Source organism: Accipiter gentilis, chromosome 9 (genome assembly GCF_929443795.1).
Source record: "Accipiter gentilis chromosome 9, bAccGen1.1, whole genome shotgun sequence".
Taxonomy (NCBI): Eukaryota; Metazoa; Chordata; class Aves; order Accipitriformes; family Accipitridae; genus Astur; species Astur gentilis.
The window spans coordinates 2,657,770-2,683,031 of NC_064888.1; the positions used below are offsets into that span (position 1 = coordinate 2,657,770).

Here is a 25,262-nt window from a genome sequence, read left to right on the forward strand (position 1 = left end):
TGTATGAATGATGTCATTCCACAGTTCTCAATTATGATTCTCTAAAATTATATGGAATGTGAACCAAAATCATTCATTTGAAAATGTCTGATGAACAGGAAAAGGTCAAAGAGATACGACAGTGTATCTTCATCAAGCAGTGATTGCGTCTTTTGGGTTCTTGTTCAGGTCTGAAGCTAGATGGAGGAAATAGAGCGAGGTTTTGGCTTTTCTTTCTTGCATGTAGCTTTGAATACTGAAAATGCTATCATACATTACTGTGGTCCTGTTAACTACAAAGGCAGAGTAGTACTGTTGAATCATGCGACAACTGTGATGTGGCCTAATTAAAGCACAGTTTCAGAAGTGGTAACAAATACTTATAGGACAGCCTAAGCTCAACAGCAAGTGGTGAAACAGTGTTAAGAAAAGTATGCGCAGGAAGAATGCAAGGACTTGTATCTTGTAACAGGTACTTGAAAATTGGTACAATGTAGAGTGATCTATTTTCACTTTTGAAGCAAATCATGCAAATCCATTTTTACATGGAATAAAAATTCCACATAATTTGGATGTTACTCAAAGGCAACAGGTGACATATTCCACTAAAATGTATTAATGCTGCTGAGAAAGGCACTCATAAAACCTCATCAGAATTCACGTTCCAGTCTGGGCACCAAATTCTTGCAGCATTCCTACAGTTTGGACCAGATTCAGCGAACAGCTATTCGGTAGCCCAGAGGAATGTAAAGTTTATTTTAGGACCCCAAGAGAGCCAGGCATAGGAAATTTGGCAAAATAACAGCTGAGAAAAGGAATTGCTGGTCTTTACAAACACCTTGCAGATTAAAAAAAAACAACACAGTGAGAAAACAGCTTTGTAAGTTAAAAGATGACGTGGCATGGGCAAAAAAGGTTACAGAAGTTAAAAGATGAGAGGATCATATTAAGCCTCTTTGTAATAGGAGGAGTAAAGGCAAGATTCTCTTTTTTACTATATTTGACACATGGCTAGCAATGACTGTAGTTGTGTTCACTACAGAGGTACTGGAAGGGCTGCTTTGATTCATCTTTTTTTAAAAAAAACAAAACCAACTGTATATGCCTATTTGCTTCTTGTGCTTGTAATAAGAAATTACATCTAAAATACACCTCTAACTAACTAGTGTATTTCAGATGCATACTAGATGGCACAGGGAATAAATACCAGGGGTCAGGTGGCTCAAGGGTATCAACTGTGTGCAAGCTCGGAGCTAGGACAAATGGAAATAATTTGAGTGAATTCAGTAAAAGGGTTACAATAACTTGAATGACATCACATTTCCCAGCAGCTACGAGGGTACACAGGAATTATCAGCACTAATGATTCATGGCTACTTTTTCCTCACACTGATTTGTTCATGTTTCTAGTCTGGAGTCACTGTAATAATATAGAAGAAGGAAAATTTTAGGAAATAAATATTTCATTGAGACTGGATTCCCTATTCTAAAACAAGCAAGAGATTATGATGCGTACTCATCTTTGGCTTTGATACCACATTGTTTTCTGCAATAGATCAGTGATGGGTTTGAATTTTAATTTGTAATTGAAAAAATCTTGAAAGGAGCCATGCTGCAATGCTCTTGAAAAGAGAGATGTGCTAGAAGAATATTTGTCAAGATCAGAAGTGGGGAATCAAGACATTTTACCTAGTTTTGCCACAAATCAGATCACAACTGTATAGATCAAAACCAGAAATTCTTTGTCTTGTTACCTGGAATTCAGAGAGAAATATGAAAGAAAACACTAATAGATTGATTGTTGCTGCTTCACAGATATTAGAAAAGCAAGCGTTGTGTATGAAAATCAAAAGTGAGGGGAAGAGAGAGACAATGTGAGGGTGTGGAAGACAGCAACTAAACCATGCTACCCTGGACCTAAAAGGCAGTCACAAAGACTAGGAACGTACATGCTTTAGATTCGATACTGGCACACTGACATTTCACTACGCTCTTCTATTGGCACTGTCTGCCCCTAAAACAACCAACCCTACTTAGTAAAGAGGGCTGCTGCATGTGACAAGTTGCTTTTGGTGTATTCATTTACTAAGCTACTATGCAGTCGTCTTAGCCCAGAAAATGAGCATGCTTATTGATCTATGTAGATCCTGGTTTGGGTATGTTGGTGGAGTTTTTGAGTGACTGGATGTTTTAAAGATGCAACAGAACTAAAGTGGACCTTATAGCTCTAACACTTTGCATTTGATGATGATACATAATTCTTTTAAATGCTAAAAAAAAAAATCACCTCGAGACTACAGCTATGCAGAGGCCAAAACTCAGACTATCCAGAAGGCTAGTTACATGGGAAACCATCTGACATCAATACTCGAAAGAAACAGCCAGTGTTGGGGGGCAGAGATAGAAGATTACCTAGGTAAAGCAAAAGCACAGGTTCTGTAATTACCCATGTATAGAGATTAGGGTAGAAAACAAATAATTGCAAAGACAGAGGAAGAAAGTCAGTAATCTTACCAAGCACAGTGCTGAGACCTAGCACCTGTCCAAAACAGTACGCCCGCTCAGCAGAACTCCAAGCCAATGCAACAACCTTGTGTTCCCACACCTAAGCTGACTCACCTGAAACAACTCAAGTTATTTCTGCGTAATTTACCCAGGGAAGTCAAGAATGGACTATACTATACAACTAAAATGTTGCATTCATAGCTTAAAGGAGCTCACAAATATACACGTATGTTCAAATACATATGTAGATAAATGTATGTACGTATGCATGTGATACATGTACACATATATTTATGTGTGGTTTTAAGTGTATATGAACAGACACATTGATACGTATGAAGAAGAGAATCGACACAGACAATTAAGACAGGATCTATATATCCATTGCTTCAGAAATTGAGAAGAAAAGGAAAATCTGAGGTAGATCTAAAATGTCACAAGCACTTTTGTAAGTGACCTTCTTAGGTGCTAGAGGTTCTGTGGATGGATTAATCTGTGACAAAGTTTAATGCACTGCTGCATAAATAACCTACCTGATTGGCAATCAGCCGTGCTAGGACATCCATCCTTGATCCTGACTCTGAAATCATTTTTGCTGCATTAATTACATCAGATGTGTTCTTCAGTGGTCCTCTACCCCTTCAAATGAAACCAAGAACCTTACTACATTATTCAAAAACTGAGAATAAATCACATCCATGCAAATTAGGCACAGAAGAACTCAATTGAATAAAACAACTAATCCATACAGAAGCAACATTAATTAAATCCCCGCCCCCCCCAAGAGTTTTGTTTTTCATGTCCCACAGATTTGTACTGTTTGGCATCAACTGGATGCAGAAGTACGAGAAGGATGTCACACAGTTTTTTCATACTGGAAGCACAACCCACGCCAAATCCTGAGAATACAGATTTTAAGAGACTAATTATTTTGCCATTTGCTATTTCCGTGGTTATATGAAGTTTATATTCCTTTCCCTTTCAGAAATTTTCTAGTAAATATGTTCAAGGAAAGTTCAGCACAGTGATGTATTCTGAGACTCATTATAGATATCTGGTCAGAGCAATAGTAGTTTGGTTTTTTTTTTAACTTAACTGGTGTACACAAGCTTGAATGGAACTATATGAACAAGGCTCCAATTACAACTAACAAATGCCACTCAGAGTACAGATATGCCATATCTGAAAATAGTTTCCAAATAATTTCATAAATTGAAATTCAAAGAAGAATTTTCAATTTAGGAAAACTGTAAAGTTCTTGTGAACAGTTTGTCAAGAAGCCAACCTCCTCTTTTGTACAACCTCCCCACAAACCTAAAAAGTTTAATTACTTGAGAATGTTTCTAGTAACTAAGAAGTAAAATGTGAATACTTAAGGTAGGTGATATTGACAACCATTATCTTCACATTCTCTTGTGCTTCAGCTTCTTCAGTGTTGAAATACTTCAGCTGAACTGAAGTCAATGCTTAATTGTAATTCACATATGTATACAGTGAGCAACCCCACTAAACTCAACTTTGCATTTCAACGTCTTTGACAGGAATACTTTTAGTTTTATATGTAAACATTTAATTCCTGAAGGCCTCATATAAATTTACAAGTTTTGTAATGGACAAAGGAAGTGGACAACATAAAAAAAAAAATGGCTATACTTCTTTGTTCAAATGAGGAGACCCTTTTCCTCGAAAATAATATAGTTTCACGTATAAAGGCAAACCATTCCAGTAAAATACTCGTTTAGCCTAAAAATCTTACCGTACGTAACTATACAAAAATTTTGTTCAGTAAAAAGACCCTGATGATAACACAATATGGCAGATGTTGTTTAACCTTTTGTTTTCTTGATTAATTGGCGCGCTTAGCAAAGAACTATGTGTTAATCCTTGGGGGAAAAAGCATACTTTACAAATACTTTACAAAATCATACTTTACAAATTTCCTTATTCTTCACTTCTGAAGCCCACATTTGGAGCAACTCAGAATCAGGTATTTTATGTTATTTTTCTACAGAAAGGTATCTGTTTCTTATGGAAAACCTATTTAGCGAATTGACCAGTTCATAGAAGAATAACAGTGTACGTGGGGAACGAATTTGCAAATGCAATCCTATGTGTCCAGGATTAAGTACTCAAACTTCACAGTACCCTTCATTTGCCTTTCCTGATGTTTTTCCTTCTTAGTTTCACAACTGAATTCGTAAAACTGCATACTAAACCTTCCCACCATCTCAGTCCACTGATTAGTTTTTCATTGTTATTTGCACTGTGGCAAGTTCCAAAGGCATAGGTATGTCCATAGCAAGTACTTTAGATGCTCTACAAGTTGTAAGCAGTCCAGTACCCTCCTGGAAAGTTACAACCCAGTCCACCAGTCAAACGGCACAAAAGGTGAACACAACCCAGAATTAAAGCAGCAGGGAAAGGAGAGATGGCATAACAGTGCAAGTAATTTCTGTTTAATTAATCCTTGTGAGTATCAGCCAGCAGCTTTTTTGACATCTGAAGATACGCTGGCCATGCATTTTGAAGGTGAAGTTGTTCAATTAAATTAGCAATTTTCTCGTACCTGTGCAAGTCCCTCAGAGGATCTGGCTAACGAGAATGAACCAATTCTACCCAAGAAAGGTATTTCAAACAAATGAAAAGTATTTCTTTCCACCACAAATACGGCTACCGTGAGAGCCATTAGAGGAACACGCAGCAATGAGGACTGACAAGAATTCTGCTCCACTTGCCACCTAATAGCACCAATGGTTCAAGTTCTTCTCCACTACATTCTCTACGAAATGTGGGGCAGGATGCTTACGAGCTATAAACCACAGCTAAGTCTTGAAATAAATGGTTAGACATAGTGTTTAACAATGCCTCAGGCTTATATTAAAAAGTGCTGAAAATCCAGCATGTTAAGTTACACATACAAAGACGGCTCCTTTTCTACACAACCAAGAAGAACTATCTGTGCTCCATTTCTCACCTCCACGTAAAATCCAGACCCTTTTACATAAAGTGCAGGTTTAATTGCCTTGGGGTACAGCATCATAATGAGCCATTAGTCCCAATTTATGATGTTTGGCAATTCTACCCACTAAATACTTTTAAAACAGTACTTGGGAGAGTACACCAAATCTGCTGAATCACCAGCCAAACAGAAGATACAGACAGGAAAAAACCTGGGATGAAATTTCTATGGGGACAACTGCAAACTCTTCATTTGGACATAAATAATCAACTGTATGGAAAGAGAGCAATATAAACTCTATAGCAGGTTTATAAGAAGATACAGGGGTTATTACAGTGGGTCAGTCTGAAGAAGAGTCCATGAGGTACTGCTGTTATGAAAACAGCAGATGCCACACCAAGGTACACAAATAGGTAGATATCCAAAAGAAAGTTCTCCTTTTGCTTTCTCAATTTTGGTAAGACTGCAGCTGCAGTTCTGCGTGGGTCTCCATGAAGACAGTTTTGACACAATTGGAGACTGTCAAATAGGCTGATTAGACATGTCATAAATAAGACCAATAAGGAAAGACTGAAACGTTTAAACCCTTCTTTGATAAAGAAATTTCGAAGTTAGGAGTGGGGCAAAGGAGGAAGCATGAGCAAGAGAGGCTGTAGGAAACACACGTAACAGCCTTCAAATGGGCTTCCTGGCTGTAGTGGATAGGGGAGGTAGTACTGAGCTCACATTCCGGAGAAGTTCCAGGTGAGGCGCTGAGATCATGGGGAACTGGAACAGAGCAGCCAGGAGGCTGTGGCATCTCTGCTACTGGACAAGACTAGACAGACATCTGTTATGAATGATGGGATGATTTAAGTCCCCTTCTGAGGTCTCTTCCAGTCCAACAATCGATTTTATTTGAAATTTATCAAAGAAGCTGTATGTTGTTTGGTGAATGACTACCAGTTTCAACACGAGTTGCCTTCTAAATTTATCGGTGCAGCTGTGCATTTTGTCAATTCCCAGTTTTCCTGATTTAGCACCAGATCAGCAGATTCAGAATGCCACTAGCTCAGATTAACTCCCTGAATCCAGATGTTAGAGACACAAAAAGTCTATTAAATCATCTAGGTTGTTTTCCCCAGCCATTAGACAGCTTCCTACCAGTTTTATATTTACTTGCATTTTGTCTGGCAAGTTTGAAGTATGGAAAAAACACTTTGCTTGGGAGGCTGTTTCCCTGAGCTATCCATCGCACTGTCTGGAGGAGTTTTTTTCAGATATTTCACTTAGTTCTCTCTCCATATCATTGTACCAACATCCCTTTCCTCCTACAGATGTAGTCATGATCCATCTCCACCAGGTGCTGAAGCATCCTTGCCTAATCTGTGAGACTATTGTGGTACTTGGTCCAGTTGTTAAAATTAACCAAATTACTATAGATAATACAGATCTGCATGCAGAAGCTTAAGAATATTAGCTTAGCTCGTGCACCTACAGCAGATGCTTAAAGACATATTAAAAAATCCTTCCCACCATGTACCATCTGCTGGTCAACAGCATCACAAAATTTCTCCTTCATGGAGTTTTCCACCTTTTTCACTCTTTTATGAGCTAAATTCTAATTTCTTTGCTATGGTGTCCATGTAAACTTTTTTTTTTTTTTTTTTCCCTCAGCCTTATCTTACTATTTTTGCCCTGCTTCCAGTCTCTGTAACTTTTGAAGCCAAACTTCATCTCACACACTCCATTACTGCATTTACTGAAATTCTTTCCCAGTGATTTCATTCTGTTCACAGCCTACAAGTAGATTCTGAATGCCTGATTTGGATTCATTGCATGGAAGATCTAATACATCTATTTTCCTCACCCTTCACTACTTCCAAGCATAAAACCTTACTAGCCAAGTAAGCTGGTAACACATTCAAGGCTATGAAAACAAAGATAAGACACAAAGTACTATATTTATGAGCAATTATATGCCCCCAAGGCAGTGATGGATTGTTACTAGATCCCTTAAATCACCTGCTCTATCCAATGAGGAAACTGGGAATAGACCATAAATAATTTGAGAGACGTCCAGCTAAGTCTAAGTAGAAGGAATGTAGTTGGACTGTGTACAACAAAATCAGTTTAGAGTACCTCCATGAAGTTGTAGGAGAAAAAAAAAGCTTCACATAAACATTTCTTGAAAGGTACAATCCTAAGAAGAAAAAAGCTGGACCATGTTAATTGGTATGACACCGAGGGTTTGGGAAGATTGTGAAAGAGAGACCTAACCCTCTCAATCTAATCCTTCTTGCTCCAAGCCATGATAAACAAACAGTGTATCATCTGCAGAGTAACTCCATCTCTGTCTGCCTAAACTAAACTAGAACGATTAGCAGGCATCAGTATCGGGCATTATCTTCTGTTTTGATCCCCACTGGAATTTCACTCTGAAAAGTAATGATCAAAATTATTCTCTTAATTCTTAACATTAATGGAAACTTGTACTCTCACCTCAAATCTAAAAGGCCTTTGCCGTCACATTTTCCCAGAATAGACTTTTTTTTGTCTCTGACCAAAGCTGAGCAGCTTACCTCTACTCACTGTACTCACCTCAGCAAATGTTTTGTACTTCCCCTGCATCAGAAACAATAGGGAGCTCTACTGGCCAGTCAGTCTCAAAAAGTAAACTCCTACCTAACATACATCTAACCCCATAAACTACCATCAAACATAAGCCTTTCATAGCACTGCAAGCATTTGAAGGTGTGAACTTAAGCTTAGCAACTACTGTCATCTCCAAACCACAATCTGAGTGGTCTTTTTCACATTAAAGTCTCAAGCTTCAGGCACTGACCACTACATCATCAGTCCTAATTGCTAGCTCAGCAAATCCTGACAGCTCCCACTGTCATTACAGGATTTCTGGGGACGCCGCAGAGGAGTCACTAACTCCAAACCAGTATAGACCCAGCTACCTCTTTGGTCCTTGCTGTTCCAAAAAGCTCAGCAATGGATCCAGTCTGACAATCCCGGCCAACGCCAGACCAGTGTCCGTGTGAGCAGCCCCAACTTGTATCATCAGTTAGGGTTCAGCCTTGGCCTGGATGAGGCTAACTGTTGGGAAGGGCTCCTTGTTGACAGGAATCAGCTAGAACTCTTCTTGACTTTGTGAAGAAGGTCAGAGCACTCATCCAGGTGGCTATCATGTTACTTCAGGTGCATGTCTACTCTTGGGGAAAGCGCATTAGTTACATTGCTATCAATTTGTTTAGTTTTATAAGGCACACCCATTACCTTATCCAGAGACAGAACGATACTCCTAAACAAATTAAGTAAATTTTATATACACTACAGTATTAATTCAGTTGTCACTACTTTCCATGGTTCCACTTGTGCCTCCTACAGTTCTTCCCCAAATACACAGTGTGTTTCTCCCTTCTTTCTACCTTCCCACTGATGTTCTGCAAAATGCTTCTAATACTGGCACAGTTAAGAAATTTGGATTCCCATCACGCATTCTGATCTCTATTCCATGAGCTGTTTCTTAAGTTTTCTTTTTCTTTTTTTTAACCTAGTGATTGCTTGAAGTCCTGGGAACATGGATAAGGAAGCAGGATTCAAACCTCACTCATTACAAATGCTCTATTAACTTACTGAGTGAATCATTTTTCTCTGTAGATCGTTTTGTCTGCCCCTCCCAGCTCAATGTGCACAGTTTTAGATGCAATTTGTGAAGTGCTTGCTGTTCAAGGATGGAAAACTACACTTTTTAGAATCAAGGCTATAAACAAAAACCCCCTTCTATTACACCTGACTGCATGTCTCTATCAGTTATACCTAGAAAAACGGGAGGCAGCAGAGTTCCTCAGGTAATTAATTCAGTTAGGGAGAATGTAGTTGTAGATTGTACAGGTGGATCCCAAAGCTGACCTTTGCCATTTCATTACAGCTGTGGACACAGGAGCAAGGAAGATTCTACTTTAACTCGCTCGCTATCCCCATCTGAGTTTACAGGTTTGGAAATTGGAAGGAAAGAATTCTTAATGCTAGCAAAACTGCTAGTGTAACTGACTAAGGCCAAACCCACACTCAACATTTACAGATGCAATGGCTGAAGCAGTTCCACTCACTAATAAAATTGATGTAATATAAATAAAAGTGTAGCCAGATGAGAAAAGGACAGTGGGAAGGAACTCTAAAAGGCATGAAATAAATGTCTGTAAACTCTCTGTATTAAATAGTTATTTTGTAGGTATAATTACCTTTTGTGAGTAAAGGAATTTAAGACTTGCAAAAATACCTGGATTATATGGATCCAGGAATGGGTCAGTGAAGTTCCAGGCAATGTGAACACAGCATATATATTACTATCTATTCTATAATTCTGGAAATGAAAATGAGTTTAAGGCAGAAGTTTCTCTTCCCTCTTCTTTTTTGCCCTCCTGCACTGGCAATATATCAGCTCTGCATCTCCCTCAAAGAGGAATAAGGGAGAGGAGGTCCAAAAGCATAGTCTTTTTTACAGCAAGAGTGGGGTGATATATATGAAACAAATATACTTTATAAATGAGTATTACATGGGCTGATCTGGCTATGACTGGTTTTTATTGGATTGGTTCCTTTGAGTGTGCAGAAGTCAGCCACAGACCCTGTGGAATTCTGAGAACTGCCCTTCAAAATCTCTTGGTAGAAATGTTGGCCATCGACCTCATTTTGTCTATCGTTTCCAAATGTCTGCTGAAAGCCAGTAAATCCTATCAATTCATAATCAATCAAACAAGTTGGAAGCATGCAGAATACAACAAAGATGAGTAAGAGCCAACATGATTTTTCAAGGATAAATATTGTCGACCAATGTAAACTAAGCTTTTATGGCTTCTGGAAAGATTAAAAGCTGTAAATACCATGTATCTTCAGACAGGCTTCTGAAACTCCCTTCTGTTGTATTTTCATAAACTACCTACAGAGTATGTGGTCTAGACAAAATAATTGCAAGGGAGATGCAAAACTGTTGGAAGAGCATTCTCCAAGACAGACTGGTTATCAAAGGGCCACTGTCACAATGGAGGCAAAAAACAGAAGAAGGAACCTGGTTTTGCTGGCATCTGCCTTGGTTTCTGCGCTGCTGTCATGGTTTAACCCCAGCCAGCAACTGCCACCTACTTCATGGCATCTAACCAAGTTTTGAGGATAACAAAAAGAGAGTGAAATACAACCCAGGAAAGACAAGTGATGCACAATGCAATTGCTCACCACCTGCTGACCAATGCCCAGTTAGTTCCCGAGCAGTGATCCACCCCTCCTGGCCAACTCCCCCCAGTTTATATACTGGGCATGACATCACATGCTATGGAATATTCCTTTGGCCAGTTTGGCTCAGCTGCCCTGGCTGTGTCCCCTCCCAACTTCTTGTGCCCCTCCAGCCTTCTTGCTGGCTGGGCATGAGAAGCTGAAAAATCCTTGACTTAGTCTAAACACTACTTAGCAACAACTGAAAACATCAGTGTGTTATCCACATTCTTCTCATCCTAAATCCAAAACGTAACACTATACCAGCTACTAGGAAGAAAATTAACTCTATCCCAGCCAAAACCAGGACAGCTACTCAGTTCCTTATTTATGACTTGAAGGAAGGAAAAAAAGAATGCTTAATGAACTTAAACTTGATAGTGATATGGAAGGAGAAGGAAATAAGGTGGGAGGCCAGACTTCGAATTAAGAATTATCTTGAGGAAAGTATGGAAGAAAAAGTAGATGCAATTAAAAAAGGATATGTGCACTCAGGTAGGAAAATCAAATGCACAGATACAAGGAGAGAGTCAGTCCCTACACAACAGCACAGTAAGAAGCTATCTGGAGTTTCAGTGGATCACAAATCCATCATGAATGAACAAAAGCATGCTGCAGAAGGAAAGGCAGTTCGGCAAATGGTAAACACAGAGGAGAAGTAAAACTTCAGCTCTTTTTTTACTGTAACGAGGTCTTTGTAGGAGAATTCCTGGAAAGACATAAGACTTATTTTAGAAAAGAGAAGACTGAGTGTCAATGGAATGGATTAAGTTTGGGTTTGCTTCCTAAGCTTCAGCTTATTATGGTGGAATAAGCAGTAAGGCTCTGTGAAAAATCTTGACATGGGAATTCCTCCTCAGCTGCAGTCACTGGGTTACGTGGCACAAGAGGATTATATGGTACTTAACACACTCATATGGTTACATGCTCTATCAACAATGACATCTTATCTAACATCATGCATGTCTTGTCTCAAAGGCATCTCTTCTGTCAAAGTGGTCCCCTTCTGTTACAGGGAACACCAGGAAATGACACAATTTCTCCACGAACCTGCAATAATTAGCCCAATGAATTCTACAACACTAGCTTTGAAGAAACCAAGGTAGTGGGAAAAATACTAAACACAGAAACAGTTGAAAACTCCAGACTTTTCCTTTGAGTTAAATTGGCAGGAGGCAAACTATACTTCCCTCTTCTCCCAGATCTTTACAGAGTTATAATGGAACTGTGGCTAAAGAAATACTGAAAATGAAAACCAGTGTAATAATCCACAGGAGTAGTTAAATCCTTTACACCAGCGTGGTAGTTAAATGGGAATTGGAAAGTACTGTTATTTACAGCAATTTTTTTTACATCAATACAAGTTTATATCAGCCCTATGATTTCTTTCTTTTTCTGCTCTGGGACAGATTCTGCTATCTAGATACATCATTCTTGATCTCACATTGGTAATTTTCTTATCTAGGTCATCCTTCTCTCCCCAAATCCTTTGTGCTTTCACTAGCTTTACAAAATAAAGCAAGCTATTATTTACAAGGCTTTGCTCTAAGAGGAACCCAGTCATTTATTTCTTTTTGCTGCTCGCTCTTCCTGTCCTTTGCCACCCAAGATGAAAATAGAGCAAACAAAAATCTTCTCAGCACTTAGTAGACAATACAGAAACAGATTTTTCAAAGGCCTTTAGTGTCTAACAATTTCAGTTCTGATAGCAATGTCCAAAATTCTCCGAATTTCACTAAAACCATGATCACTTCTTGTGGTGTCTGAAAAAAACCTGAATCTTCTGGTAATTTCACAGAACGTCACGGAGAGTCTATGGTATATTTGTAGTTCATCTTCGGTGCCATGCCTATGCAACAGTGATTCTCATTCGTGGGCCACCACAGCCCCTCAGGCACTGCGATGCAGAACAGCATGGCCCCTGGCTATCAAGTCTGCCAAAGCCCTTAGGCCCATCCTTGATAGTGTCTGTTCCAGACCCTGTAAAATACAATGTGACTGCATAACAACAAACAAAATGCCCTTCATTTGTATTACTGTTTGGAAAAACTATTTGATAATGTTAAAACGCATAAGACACCTTTTCTTAATGCTGTGTTTTCTTCTTCTCTCTGATTAATGAATGCAGCTATTTAAACATGAAAAGGACAAACCACTCTCGTTTCTAGGCTCACATATCCTATTTTGTCAGCTGTATAAGCTTTGTTAGAAAAATGCAAAAAAAAGTTAGAAAAACTTGGCTGCAGGGTCCAAGGTGAACATGACAGTATTGCAAAATAACTGTCACTGGAAGTGCTATTTCTGGTCTCCAATTTTGAAAAGCATATGGCTTAACACCAAGGAATTCTTGCTTCAGAATGTAGTCCTATATAGCACAGTGCTGCTCCATCATCCTAATCATGACACTTTTGAAACTGAGAAATCCTGAAATAGTTAGTAGGGAGAAAATGCTGATATTACTTGAATAGTTACTCAACATTATGTTACCTGTCAAAGACGCTTCATAATTTGGAACTGTATTTTAAAATAGTATGGAAGAGATTAGAAGAGAACCTGAAGCAGAAGTCAAGTGGGAACAGAAAAGAAGGGATGTCAGCAGAGGAGCTGTATGTGTAGCCTGGGAGGTGGAAGAGAGCCGAAACCCTGACTACAGGTTGTTAAATCAGAAGGCTGACAAAACTAATCATAGCAATAACAGAATGTGGAAAGCAAAGCATCAAAGGGATACATGTCTGTACATCTGACTGATGTGTATGCATATACATTGAGTACTTGTATGTGCAACAACCAAATACAGAAGTGTCTGTATGTTTACATACACTTACAGAGGTTAAAAACTAAGAACTGTGAGATCTTCCCATACTTACACTTGTGCACACGGGCAGACACTCTTTCCCTTCACCTATAGATCTGAAAGTCCAAACCTTCTCAAAGATATTTGGAGTTCTCTTGCCAACCCTGACGACATGTGTTAAATGAAAACGTCCAAATTTCTATCCAGTTGAGACCAGCTTCAGAAGGTGTATATATTAAAAAACAAAACACTAATAACAATATAAAATTGTCATTGTGAGCTGAAGATGAAAAGCACTTCATAGTGCTTCACAATGCTAGTTGTCGTTACGAAATTATTTTATCAGTGGATTTTACACTGGACTCAAAAAAAAAAAACCCCAAAACAACCAACCAACCAAAAGCCTGCAGTGATAAAAATACTGCTGCAGCAGGTCTCAACTGGGTTTAAAGTCGACACTTTGATGATGCATTTCATCAAAGACTGCAAGACAAGTCCAAATGTCCAAGGGTGTCCATCTGCATGCACAAGTGTTAAGTATGGAAAGCACTCACAATTCTTAGATTTTCAGCTCTCTAAGTGCATGTAAACATAGAAGCACTTCTGGTTTTGGTAGTAGTTTATTAAAAATAGAGATGAAACTGTAACAAAAGCAGTGGTTTGTGCAATGTAGCACACCTGAATAGATTTGATGATGCTGTTACTGAGCAGATGTCCTGCATGAAGCTCAGTGATTTGCATTTCGTTTAGTTGCAGAGGAAACAACTTAGAGATGTAGAAACTGGTACCCCAGTTAGCTATTTCATAGCCACTTTTTCCTGAGCCACCAGAAATCTCTCCCTCAATCTCCCTCGGATCTGTTTATCACATCCATATACAAACACTGCTGGTACAATGTAAGAGAATACCAGAACATCACAAGTGAGACAGTTCTGGTATCTAAAGCAGACATCAATTATTTGTTTCTCATCTCTTTTTCCTCTCATTAGCTCTCCATCTCTTTCTGCTTCCAAATCCAGCTTTTCAAAGGACACTTTGATTTTTTAGTTGCTAAGAAGGGTCAGCAGACCTTACCAGTCATGGGCTTTAATTTGGATGTCTATCATTTTTAATCGCTTACATACCTACAGTTACTGTTTTGTTGATTACAGGAAAAATCTCTGCTATTTGCCTCATCAATCTCCCTTTTCCTATTTTCCCTGTCACGAACAGAAATTATCCAGAAACTTTTAACATTTCTAATACAAGAAACCATCCAGTAGCCTCACAGACTGTATGTTGCAGTAATTTTTAAAATCCAAGCCTTCCTGTAAGTAGAAACTATTTGGTTATGAACAAATAACATTAGAATTGTATGCATACATGTTAATAAATGCACATCTTCCTTTGCAGTCTGACCTGGATTGTGCAACAAAGTGGACAATGCAAAAGGAGACGTCAAATCTTGTCCGTTATGAACAGGCCAGACACACTGTCTATGATACTTCGTAGGCACTGACAGCCTTTCTGCAGAGGCACTCTAGGGTTGTCTCCCCTGACAGCTGAAAGAGCAAGCATGGAGGTGTTTGGCTATGTGGAATATGTTTCAAATATAACGGAACTGCAGCTCCGTATCTGCATTTTCTCAAAGCCAGAGGTGAATTATGGCCGAGTCAGAAAGTCAGCATTATCTCTAAGGTCTCCCACTGCAGAGTGGCCCATCTGCTTCCCACTCTCGTGGACCATGTGTTCAATTTTCAATAGGAGTTACAACATGGTCTAGAAAACACAAGTCTTAACAGCCTGGAAGCAGAAAAAAGCCATTGGAGGGTTACTAATGAAATAAAATATGAATGTAAGCAGTACAGTGCAAACATACAGCAATGCCACTTAAATAAGTCAACATTGTCTTATAAATCCTCTTGCTATGCTGTAACCTTTAAAACATGAAAGAAACGTTGCTTTTGTTCTTCAAAGTGTTATCTTTTCAGTTCTCCAATGAAAGAAAGCAAATTAATTGTTCTGAAAATCATTTGTTGCATCTGTTTTCTAATAATTTTTTTTCTTCAGAAGAATCCAGCCACATATATATCCAGACTATTTCCTACCTGTTTCAGAACATGCCTTGTAGCAACACCTGTTACGGCAATTAAAACTCAGTGAATCCCAAAAGGTAGAGGTTAAAACTCAAATGGCAAATTTAAATTTGGTGCTTTATGACCACTACACTGTGATTTTTTGAGGGTATTTATTCCTCGTTTAATTGTGTCATTAAAAAAATTAACTTAATGGCAGACCTTACCTTTTGAAATTTTACAGCAGTGCACAGATACTCATGAATAGAGTGTTAAAACTGAGTTACTGGGAACTTGGCACAGGGTAATGCTCTTGTGGGAAATCATCTCTCTAAAACAGGACAGTTGGTCTCTCTCTGGACTCTCTATTCCAGGTGTCCTCACAGCAGCATCTTCAGCTGGATTGTGAAAGACTTCCCAAACCATTCTTCTGCTGAGTTTTTTACCACTCAGCTAGCCTGTGGTCCTGCATGACCCCTCCAGCCTGCGCATAATCGATCCATCGGTATTCACTAACCAAACTACATGCATCCTCATGACTTCAGTGAGGTACAAAGGACCGTCTTAAGTCACCAGTTCGGCATCTGCAGCACCAGTTTCTACTGGCTATTTACAAGTATCTCCTGTGTAGAGTTTCATCCGTTTTGCAGCAGGAACTGCCTGGAGAGTCTGGAGGGGCCAAATTCTCTACCCTGGCTCTTTATCAATAACACAGGAGCTGCCTGGGGAAACCTTAAAGACGCTCTAGAACTCCCATCCAGAGAGCTCCTGCACCACTCGGTTACGTCCTTCTTGGTGAAGGTGGCTCAAGTTCAGTCTGCACCTTGTCTGCACTCAGTCTGCTGTTCCAAGTCCATCCATTATCTCGGGGATGCAAATGACTACATGGGGAGTTCCTGGACCACACACGCAATTAAATGAAGTTACTAGACATCAAATCGTCACGTTTTTCTAACTTTTGAAGTCTCTTCTATGTTTTTAGAACAAAGCAGGGATGGAGTGCATGGTAGGATCTGACCCTACGTTTTAACACTTAGTAAAACGAATGGCATATATAAACAAGCAGGAAGTACTTCCCCTCTGGCCTCAAGAAGGTAATACAGAATAAATCAATGCAATTTAAAACCACAAACTACTTGAAGAAAACCATTAGGAATGCTGGCAGATGCATAACTAAACACTTAATTAAATTCAGAAGGGCCAAGCTAAAGGCTGAAGGTGCCAACTACCCTCTGGACATGGAGTTATGGAGAAGCTTTTATTTACATGATCACAACCCCAAAGTATAATATATGGTACACTTTACTTATTCCTGGGGGAAAAAATGGATGGTAGCAAAAGAAGATATAGACACTGTAAAGAACCATCTTCTAATATTTTTTTACATTTTCAAACATGAAAGCAAACAAAGGTAATAATGAATTCATTATCCAAAAATAAACATTGAGAAATCCAAACCTGGAGTTTGGAGAGCTCTTTTATGACAAAAAGACTGTCATGAACTAGAGTCACAGAATGAGACCTCTGATTCAGTAATATGGGGTAATGGTGCCAGCTGTATTATATACCCAAATAGCTGTAATTATGCATTTATATGTACTATATCACCAATCTGTCATTCTTGAACTTACACTTTTGATCTGGGGGGGGGGGGGGGGGGGGGGGGTCCCCCTAATCTTTCTTGCCAGTACTTCCTACTGTAGTATTCTTTACTGAAGGGTTTATCATTCCACTGAAATGTTGATTCCAAAATGAACCTTTCAGAGTGCCTTTACTACATGTAACATCATCTTGCTAATCACCAGTCATGCCATTTTTAGAGTTTGCGTGTGCTACCCTACTTCCACTGTTAACATGTGCTATTAATAATTGTATTTTTCAACACTTCTGCCCACAAGCTATCATTAATAGCTTTTAAAGCTACTTGAAAGAACAAGACCTCTCAGTGGTACAATTATAATTTTAACTACCCAGTTATGTCACAACACAGGAATCAGTCTTCTGAAAAATCCCCAGAAAAATACAAATTAATACCAAAGTTTGACTGAAAAACTCACCTGGGCTATCAGTAACCTGCTAACTTTTTTGCTCAAAAAGATGCATTTGACTAAGGGTATATAAAAATACTGCAAAATTGTCTTTCAGAGTGCTCATCTAGTGTTTTGTGAAGAAAAAAATGCACAATGATCTAAGATTTTGCAAATATGATAAATGGATTTTAAATTGAATAAAGTTTAGGACACAGAACACAGGAATGAAAGAAATTCTTGGGAGTTCGGGAGTCAGTTTTCTGGTAGTTAAACTACTATACCTTACAACTGCATTTATCAAGTTTTCAAGTTTCATCTTCAGAAAACAAGGGCAATTTTTGCCCGATTGTGACATCTGACATTTAGAAAAGGGAGTCATGAAGTTGTACACCCTGCATGTCATGCGTTATAAATTTAACAGCAATAGGAATTAAAGATGCTATTGAGCCTAGAGAGGTACCAAAATCAGGATTATCAGAAACAAAATGCTGCAACAAACCTGTAACGATAGGCTGTTGGTCGGTAATGGAAGACAGTAAAATTCATCTTTTAAAATTATTTAATCAGCAGAGTCATATTTTAGAATTTATCAGAAAACTGTCCTCACAGATTTGTTTAAAAAAAGGACTTTCAGTGTTGCAAATTGAAACAAATGGCATGATATATAATGTAATTAAAACACTGTGTAGTAAAAAATAAGAAAGTACTTATCAAAAATTTACATTTTATGTTATATACGTACCCAGCACATCTGCTATGCCATTGTGACAGATGTTTATTAATATGGTTATCTAATCATATTGCTAGATTGCTAATGACTTAGTAATCTATCTTCTAAATACTGCACAAGTTTCTGGTTATATGTTGAACCAACTGTCAAATTATTTAAGAATTACTTTACCTCTACAGCCTCTAAGAAGCACCATTAACTTCCAGTTTTATTTCAGTAACAATGTACAATTATATCATAGCAAAAACACTGTATGAGACTTACTTCAAAGACGCTTCCTTTAATATGATAACTAGCATGAAAATCAGCTAAAATTAATAGAAATGTGTTTTGATATGAGAGATCTCTTGAAAGAGTATGCTCCGTGGCAATGCCGGTGGCCACGAAAGTGGTGACCCAGGTGGACACTACTCTTTTTGGTTATCTTCAGGAACGTATAGATCCTAAATACTACTTCCTCATGCATTAGCCCACCCTAAAAAATTTTTATGCCTTGCAACCTGCAACTTGTTTTTTTCCTCTCAGTTTGTTTTTTATGTCCAGAGGAAAGGAGTAAAATTCCCCACGTCAAAGTACAATACTGATTTTCAAATTTCTTTTTCTTATTCAACTTCAAAATCTCCGAGTAGAAAATCTCACATCTTCCTGACAGATTACTACAGATCACGCACTTATTTGTAATGCTAGCATTTAGTTAGAGAGTTAGTTAGTTAGACAATTAGACAATACAGTTATTTATTGAAATATTTGGTTACAGCTGAACATCAGTGTTTTAAGATTCCTCAAACTGTGGAAATAATAATGGTTTACTGAAGATCACAGTATTCTTTTCTAATATCCCAGCCATTAAGTACTGATGTCTACCACACATTTGTACTCACCTTTACTGTGGCCATACTCTCTTACCAACTCTTCTCCTAATTTCTAAGCCCTTATGGAGGTACAGATAAAGCTTACTTTATTACAAGTAAGTTCACAGAAGATGAACAAGCTGGACTTGTTGCGCTTCAATTTTTGAATTCCCTTGATTTTTCTGGTACTACTTTAGCTCCATTTATTTTCTACTAGCCACTGTCCTGTCACTGACAAGTTGCTGTTTCACATCGCACTGCCACAGAATCAGACTGGAAGGCAACAGAAGCTCTTGAAAGTGTTGCCTTGGACACCAGGTATCATCAGAATCCTTCAGATACAACTATTCAGAGTAAAATACCACTTCGTGTCATCCTGTTTATCACATCTCAAGGGTTGGGGGTTTTGCGTTTGTTTTGGGGTTTTGGAGTAAGAACAGTAAATATGTCTTTTACTTTTACTTCCTCCATATTACAGTTGCCTAATGGGCATGACCAGAAGAAGCAGTTTCAGTCCTAGATAGTCTTCATGACTGCAGTACTTACTTGACTCTTACTGAAGAAGTACCTGGCTTTAAAACACTATGCAAAGAGGAAACGAATTTCAGATGTTTAGAATAAAAAGATAATACTTTGCATAATGAAAAAGAGCAGTTTTATTGACAGACTGTATTGTATTTTCTTTGTATGTTCTTTATCAATGTGATACTTGCCTTGTTCATGCTCTGAAAAAAAAAAGTAAACAAATTCTCATTTATACTGCTGACAACTCGTGGAGTTACAAACAGCTCTGGCACCAAAGGAGAAGGGTCATGATGTTCCCATCCTCCCAAATCTCCCACATTTTTCATGGTAGACTCTCCTCATCGCTCTTAACTACTTATGTAAACACAGTGTAACATAGAGAGTGTGTGAATGAAGTATTTGTATTGTCAGCCTCAAGTATTCAAATATCATGAGTCAGTCTCCAAAATATCACAGAACTGTAATAAATACCATGAGACTTGAAATAATAAATCTGAAGTTCTTTGTATTTACTTTCTGTTTTCCAAGCCTTCAGGGGTCTTATTTTCAGGATTTGCTCAACAGCCACGAAACTTACTTAAAAAATGCTGGAGGTTAAGTTTCACCTACAGTAACACATCTCAAGTGCCAAGACACAAAGCAATATACATAGAAAGATTTCTAATAAAGTTCTGAGTCCTCAACACTGACTGTATGAGTCTAAGAAGATAGCAGTTAAAATATGGAAGATCTTAATTCCTGTTCTGCTCATCAACCATCAGTAAGAAAGCTCCCTTGCAGCCACATGTCGGTGAGAGATAAATGGTAGGAGAGGATGATGTGGTCACTGGCTAGAATCCATCACTGGTGAAAAAAAAAAAAATAGAGCAAACACATGGGAAAAATTGAACATGGGGGCTGTTTGCTAGAATGTATACACTCTGGCAGACAGTTATGTCTGCTTATAGTGTTGCAAAAGCTGCTTAGCTCACTTTACATTCCCCCACCCTTTTAAGAATAAGGACTTTGCTCCTGACTGGCAATAGAGACCATTCATCATTCCTGCTGCAGAATGCTGGGGGTGAGAAGGGATTTCCTTCCCTGCCGTGACACAAGAACGTGCCTGCTGAAATGCTTGGCTGCAGATGCAGAGACTGCAAACTAGAGCCAGAATTTGGGTCTTAAATAGATCATTCCTTACTGTTTTGAACTGCCTCATACAACCACAGCAAGACAGGCCATTACTGGTTGTATTAATTATGTACTTCAAAGGTTTTCTTAACAACCAAGAAGGCTTAATGGACTCACAGCTTCTGCAGAAAATTACATTCAACACAATTAACACAATTCAATAGAAGTTACTTGCCATCAGCAAGTCTCACTGTCACTTTGCTGTGCCAAAATGAAAGCACTGGGAAAGATGTTTGGCACATGCTCTCTGGTGAATGAGACTTTTAAAATGTATCACAGTAGTTGAAATTTCCTAGGACTGAAAGGGGAAGTATCCTCTGAGAGTGTTTCAGTGTGCCCAAAAAAGTAGCATGATAGGCCTGAATAGAAACTTCACTTTGTCTTAATTTTTCATCAGAATTAAACCACACTTTACTCTAAGGCCTAAAACTATAGCTGCAGCTTTTTTCATCAGCCTATAGGACTTAAATTTGAAGAGAACTTCTGGAATAAGTTACTGCCTTGGCAGGCAATGCAGTACAGACAGCTGCTTGTTCAATGAAATCCTGGTAAAATCCTGAGGGTTTTTGCTCTGAGGCTTGCAGTCTGTCCCAGGCCACGAGAAGTTCTCTTTCTATATGAATAACCCTGCTTTATTGATGAGAAAAGCTGCTTTTATGACAGTTAAGCAACTCATTAAACAGCCATGATTACTTACATATTTATCTTTACATTGATAATGGTCCTCTCACTCCATGAGCAAAATTATGGGGCTGTGTAGCTTTTTAGCATGGCTTCTCTTACGATTGGTTGGGAAGACAACTCTTCCAAATTTTGTTAAAGTACTAATAATATTCACTCAGGCAAACACTACATAGCCTGACTCTGAGAAGGAAACACAAGATGTAGGCTCCACACTGCAGCAAAGATGTGAAGGAGAAGAATGGCACTGTGATTGAGAAACTTAGTGGGGACTTCCCTCTACAGTACTTCCATAATAATTCTTCCTTTCACCCACCTTCTGTTTGCTTTGCCTGTTGTCAGAAGCCAAGGTAAGACCTTATGTGAGTGGTTCTCACTTGGGGACATGGGAGAGCAAGGAAGTGATGTGCATTCCCAATGCCAGCAACTGGCTGTTCATTAAACACCAGCCAGACATCACATGAGGTCCACCGAGAGAGCTTTATGATTGGGGGGGGGGGGGGGGGGGGGGGAACCTCAGGGTCCGCCACGTTCTAGACAAGAACTGCTCTTGGAAAGGATTTGGTAGACTATTCTCGAAGTGTCCTTTGAGGAAAAAACCCAAACAAATCCCACAGTCAGTTAAGAAGGGTATAAGAAAAGAAAGGTAAGATTCTCCAAGTAACTCTTGACTCTCTTATTCATCTAGATTGAGCTGCAAGTCCCCAAACCAAAATTATGGCTTGTGTAAAGAAAAGCTGCAAAATACCCACATGTGAAAAACAGAACAGTCTTGACAGAGATAAGCTGCAATGATTAATCTGGATATGACCTACACATTTATAGCTGCTGAATATTCAGAAATGCAAACAACACATTTTAAAGGAAAATTAGAGGAAATACTGAGTGAACACTCGCAATACCCCATCCAACAGCAGTAACTTCTTTGGTAGCGACTTTTTCCTGCCATATCCTGTGTTACCCACACCATGACAGCAAAAGCTCTTGGTGTAACACAGCACCAAGCTCTCACAGTTGCTAGTAACAAGCGTCCAGCATCTGCTGCCTGCAGCTCATGCCTTCCTGTGTAAGCACTGAGAACTCTTAAAGGAAATTTCTTGTAGAATATTAACATTATCCTCATCTGCTACCTCTGACTGGCCCACTTGAAAAGCAATATAGAGAGAGACCAGACAGCATTAATGAAGACATTTGAGAGAGAAATGGAATAATGTATATTCCAGTATAAAAAACCTTGAAATGATAAATTTTAATTGGCAACTATCATCTGTTTGTAACTATTTAGCAAAAAAAAAAAAAAAAAAAAGTTATTTAAGAGCAGATCATTACAATATGTCTAGCAATTACCACAGGCCCATACATACAGAAGAGGCTTCTCAGCCATTACTCACTGAGGAACATCCTGCTCTGCATAGATGATTCAGCCAAGAGGAAAAAGAGGATGTTTAAACCAATAAACAAAACTCTGCAAATAAACCTCTGCTTAATGCTAAATATAAATCAAAGGTGTTAGTGTAAATGGCCAAGTAGTTTCTTAATTTTAATCCCAGCTTATACAGCGTACCTTCAGCTCTAGGGTAACAGACACAGACCCACCTCAAGATAGCAAGAGAATTAGCAATCAAGTCATCCAGGTGCAAGTGGGAAGCTGACCTGAATGGTGAAAAGCAGAAACTACATTCCTCTGCTTCCTCCTTCTCTGACACAACACTAACCAGAAGCACACTGTATCTCCAGAATACCACACATTGCTGAGGGTAGGCATGTGGGACGAAGCGTGCTTGCAACCCCTTTCCCCCTCTCCTTTACAGCTTTAGTTGTATTTTTTTTGCTTCTCAGTATGTTGATGACATGTGGCCTTTCCATAAATCTAAAGATGACCTCAATGACAATGTCAGCTACTTCTTTTAGGAAAATAATAGAGGTGCATATGTAGGGATGACCTCAACGGTCTGTGAAACAAGTGTGACTACAGCAGATACCTTTAAACAACAGCTTTTCAGTAAGTTTACCATGAAATGAAGATACCCTGCTGAACTCCGAGACTCCTTCCATTAACACTCACCCACCCAGGGTATACAAAACAGTGTCACTCCTTCCCACTGCCATCACAGAGCACATAGAACTAGTGGAATTGTTTGATCCGCTCCTTGCTGACAACAGGGATAGCTCTCAGATGACCTCAACAGCTCAGGATTGAGACAGGTATGGGAATATGTTGTGGAAGAAAATCTTACATTTGCAATCTGTGATACAGATCCCTCTACATTTCTACCTTCTCCATCTTCTACCAGCTCAGGTTAACAGCTATGATGCAGTCTTTCAGCAAAGAAATCATGGCATTACTGCTGTTCGGTGTATGCTGCATTAAGACTACATTTGCACGACCTGGATATTCCCAAATACCCATATCATGTTTACTCACACTAAGGTCACACATCCTGCATAACCCCAGACACTGACCTCCCAGGGGTCAACCAGCCGTAGTCATTCTGCAATGAGCCTTGAAGCAGCAATAATTCCCCTGACCACATGGTCAGCAGGCAGCAGACAGAAGGGCACCTACTCTGCTTGCACTTCAACTTGGCTGATGAAAACAAGATCTGGTGCAGGGAGGCAGCATGATGCTCCGAGCGGGTCTTACCATATTTGTGTGAGCATGCCCCACTGCAGTAACGGTGACCAGTGGCTATCTAACCTTACAGAAAATCTAGCACTACAAGCCAGTCCATCCAAACACAAGCTTTGTCCATCATTTCTCATTTGACCTTCTTTGCAGCAAAGCAGAGGTATGTCTCTACACAGAACACAGGCCATGACAAGGGAAATCTCACCTTTGTACCAAGAAGGCTGAAAGCTGCTCTCAGCTGGTGTAAGGGCAGTCAGGAGTTTGGGCCAGAGGCTCAGTATGGGCATACCTCTGTCTGCCCTACAGTATGATGCCTCAAAGGTGTCAAGAATATAGTAGGATGGAGAGGCAAAACTATTCACTGACCTTTATTAACATCAGTACTACATCAGGTCTGAGGTATACTATGAGGAGCTGAATGCTACTACCAGTACCATTTTAAGAAGAAAGAGTTTTAATCCCCAAGGATAGCAAAACAAAGGCACTGAATAAAAAATGTGTCTTAAAAAATGCTGTATAGTGTTGAAGAAAAAAAGTGTGAAAACCATTGGCAGGCTGTGTGAACCCTGAAAGGTCCTGGTTTAATTAAAAAAGGTTGGAACAGACTCCGGTCATATTTTTAGCCGAAAACACAGCAGTTCAGCACTGTTTCTGTTCTTCAGCATGCTCCCAAGGTGAGCATTTGTGAATAGTTTTTCCAGAAGTATGCATATTCAAAAAAGAAAACTAAACTAAAAGGATACTAAATAAAATAAATCACACAGAAAATACAGTAAGGCTGCTTGTAGCCCTGCAGCTTCTGGAAACAGTTCTATTTTATTAGATAGCAATTCCATCCTAGCTTGACTCTTGGCCATAAAGAAACCAAAGGTTCAACTGAAATTATTTCCTGTGGATTGATCACTCAGACCGAAGAAAGTTAGACATTTGGTAGGGTGAACAGGGGGAGGAGAAACAATACAGGTGAACTGATTTTATGAAGATGAAGGCCTTATCTCTCTGAAATAACCATGGCTTCATCTGCACAGAGGAGGGTGACCATAGCAAGTGCTATGGTTCTATCAAACAACTGGTCTGTAACCCAATTTAGGGAAGA

The 25,262-nt window shown here is 39.0% G+C and overlaps 1 protein-coding gene across 4 annotated transcripts in view; it reads right to left on the reverse strand.

Annotated features, from left to right (window-relative positions):
- Nucleotides 1-25,262, reverse strand: part of CTNNA3 (catenin alpha 3) — a 502,927-nt gene that overhangs the window by 16,426 nt on the left and 461,239 nt on the right. For all 4 annotated transcript variants that reach the window (XM_049810858.1, XM_049810861.1, XM_049810860.1 and 1 more), the window contains one exon: nucleotides 3,018-3,123. In XM_049810858.1, coding sequence (XP_049666815.1) covers nucleotides 3,018-3,123 — 106 coding nt within the window. The remainder of the gene's footprint in view (nucleotides 1-3,017; nucleotides 3,124-25,262) is intronic.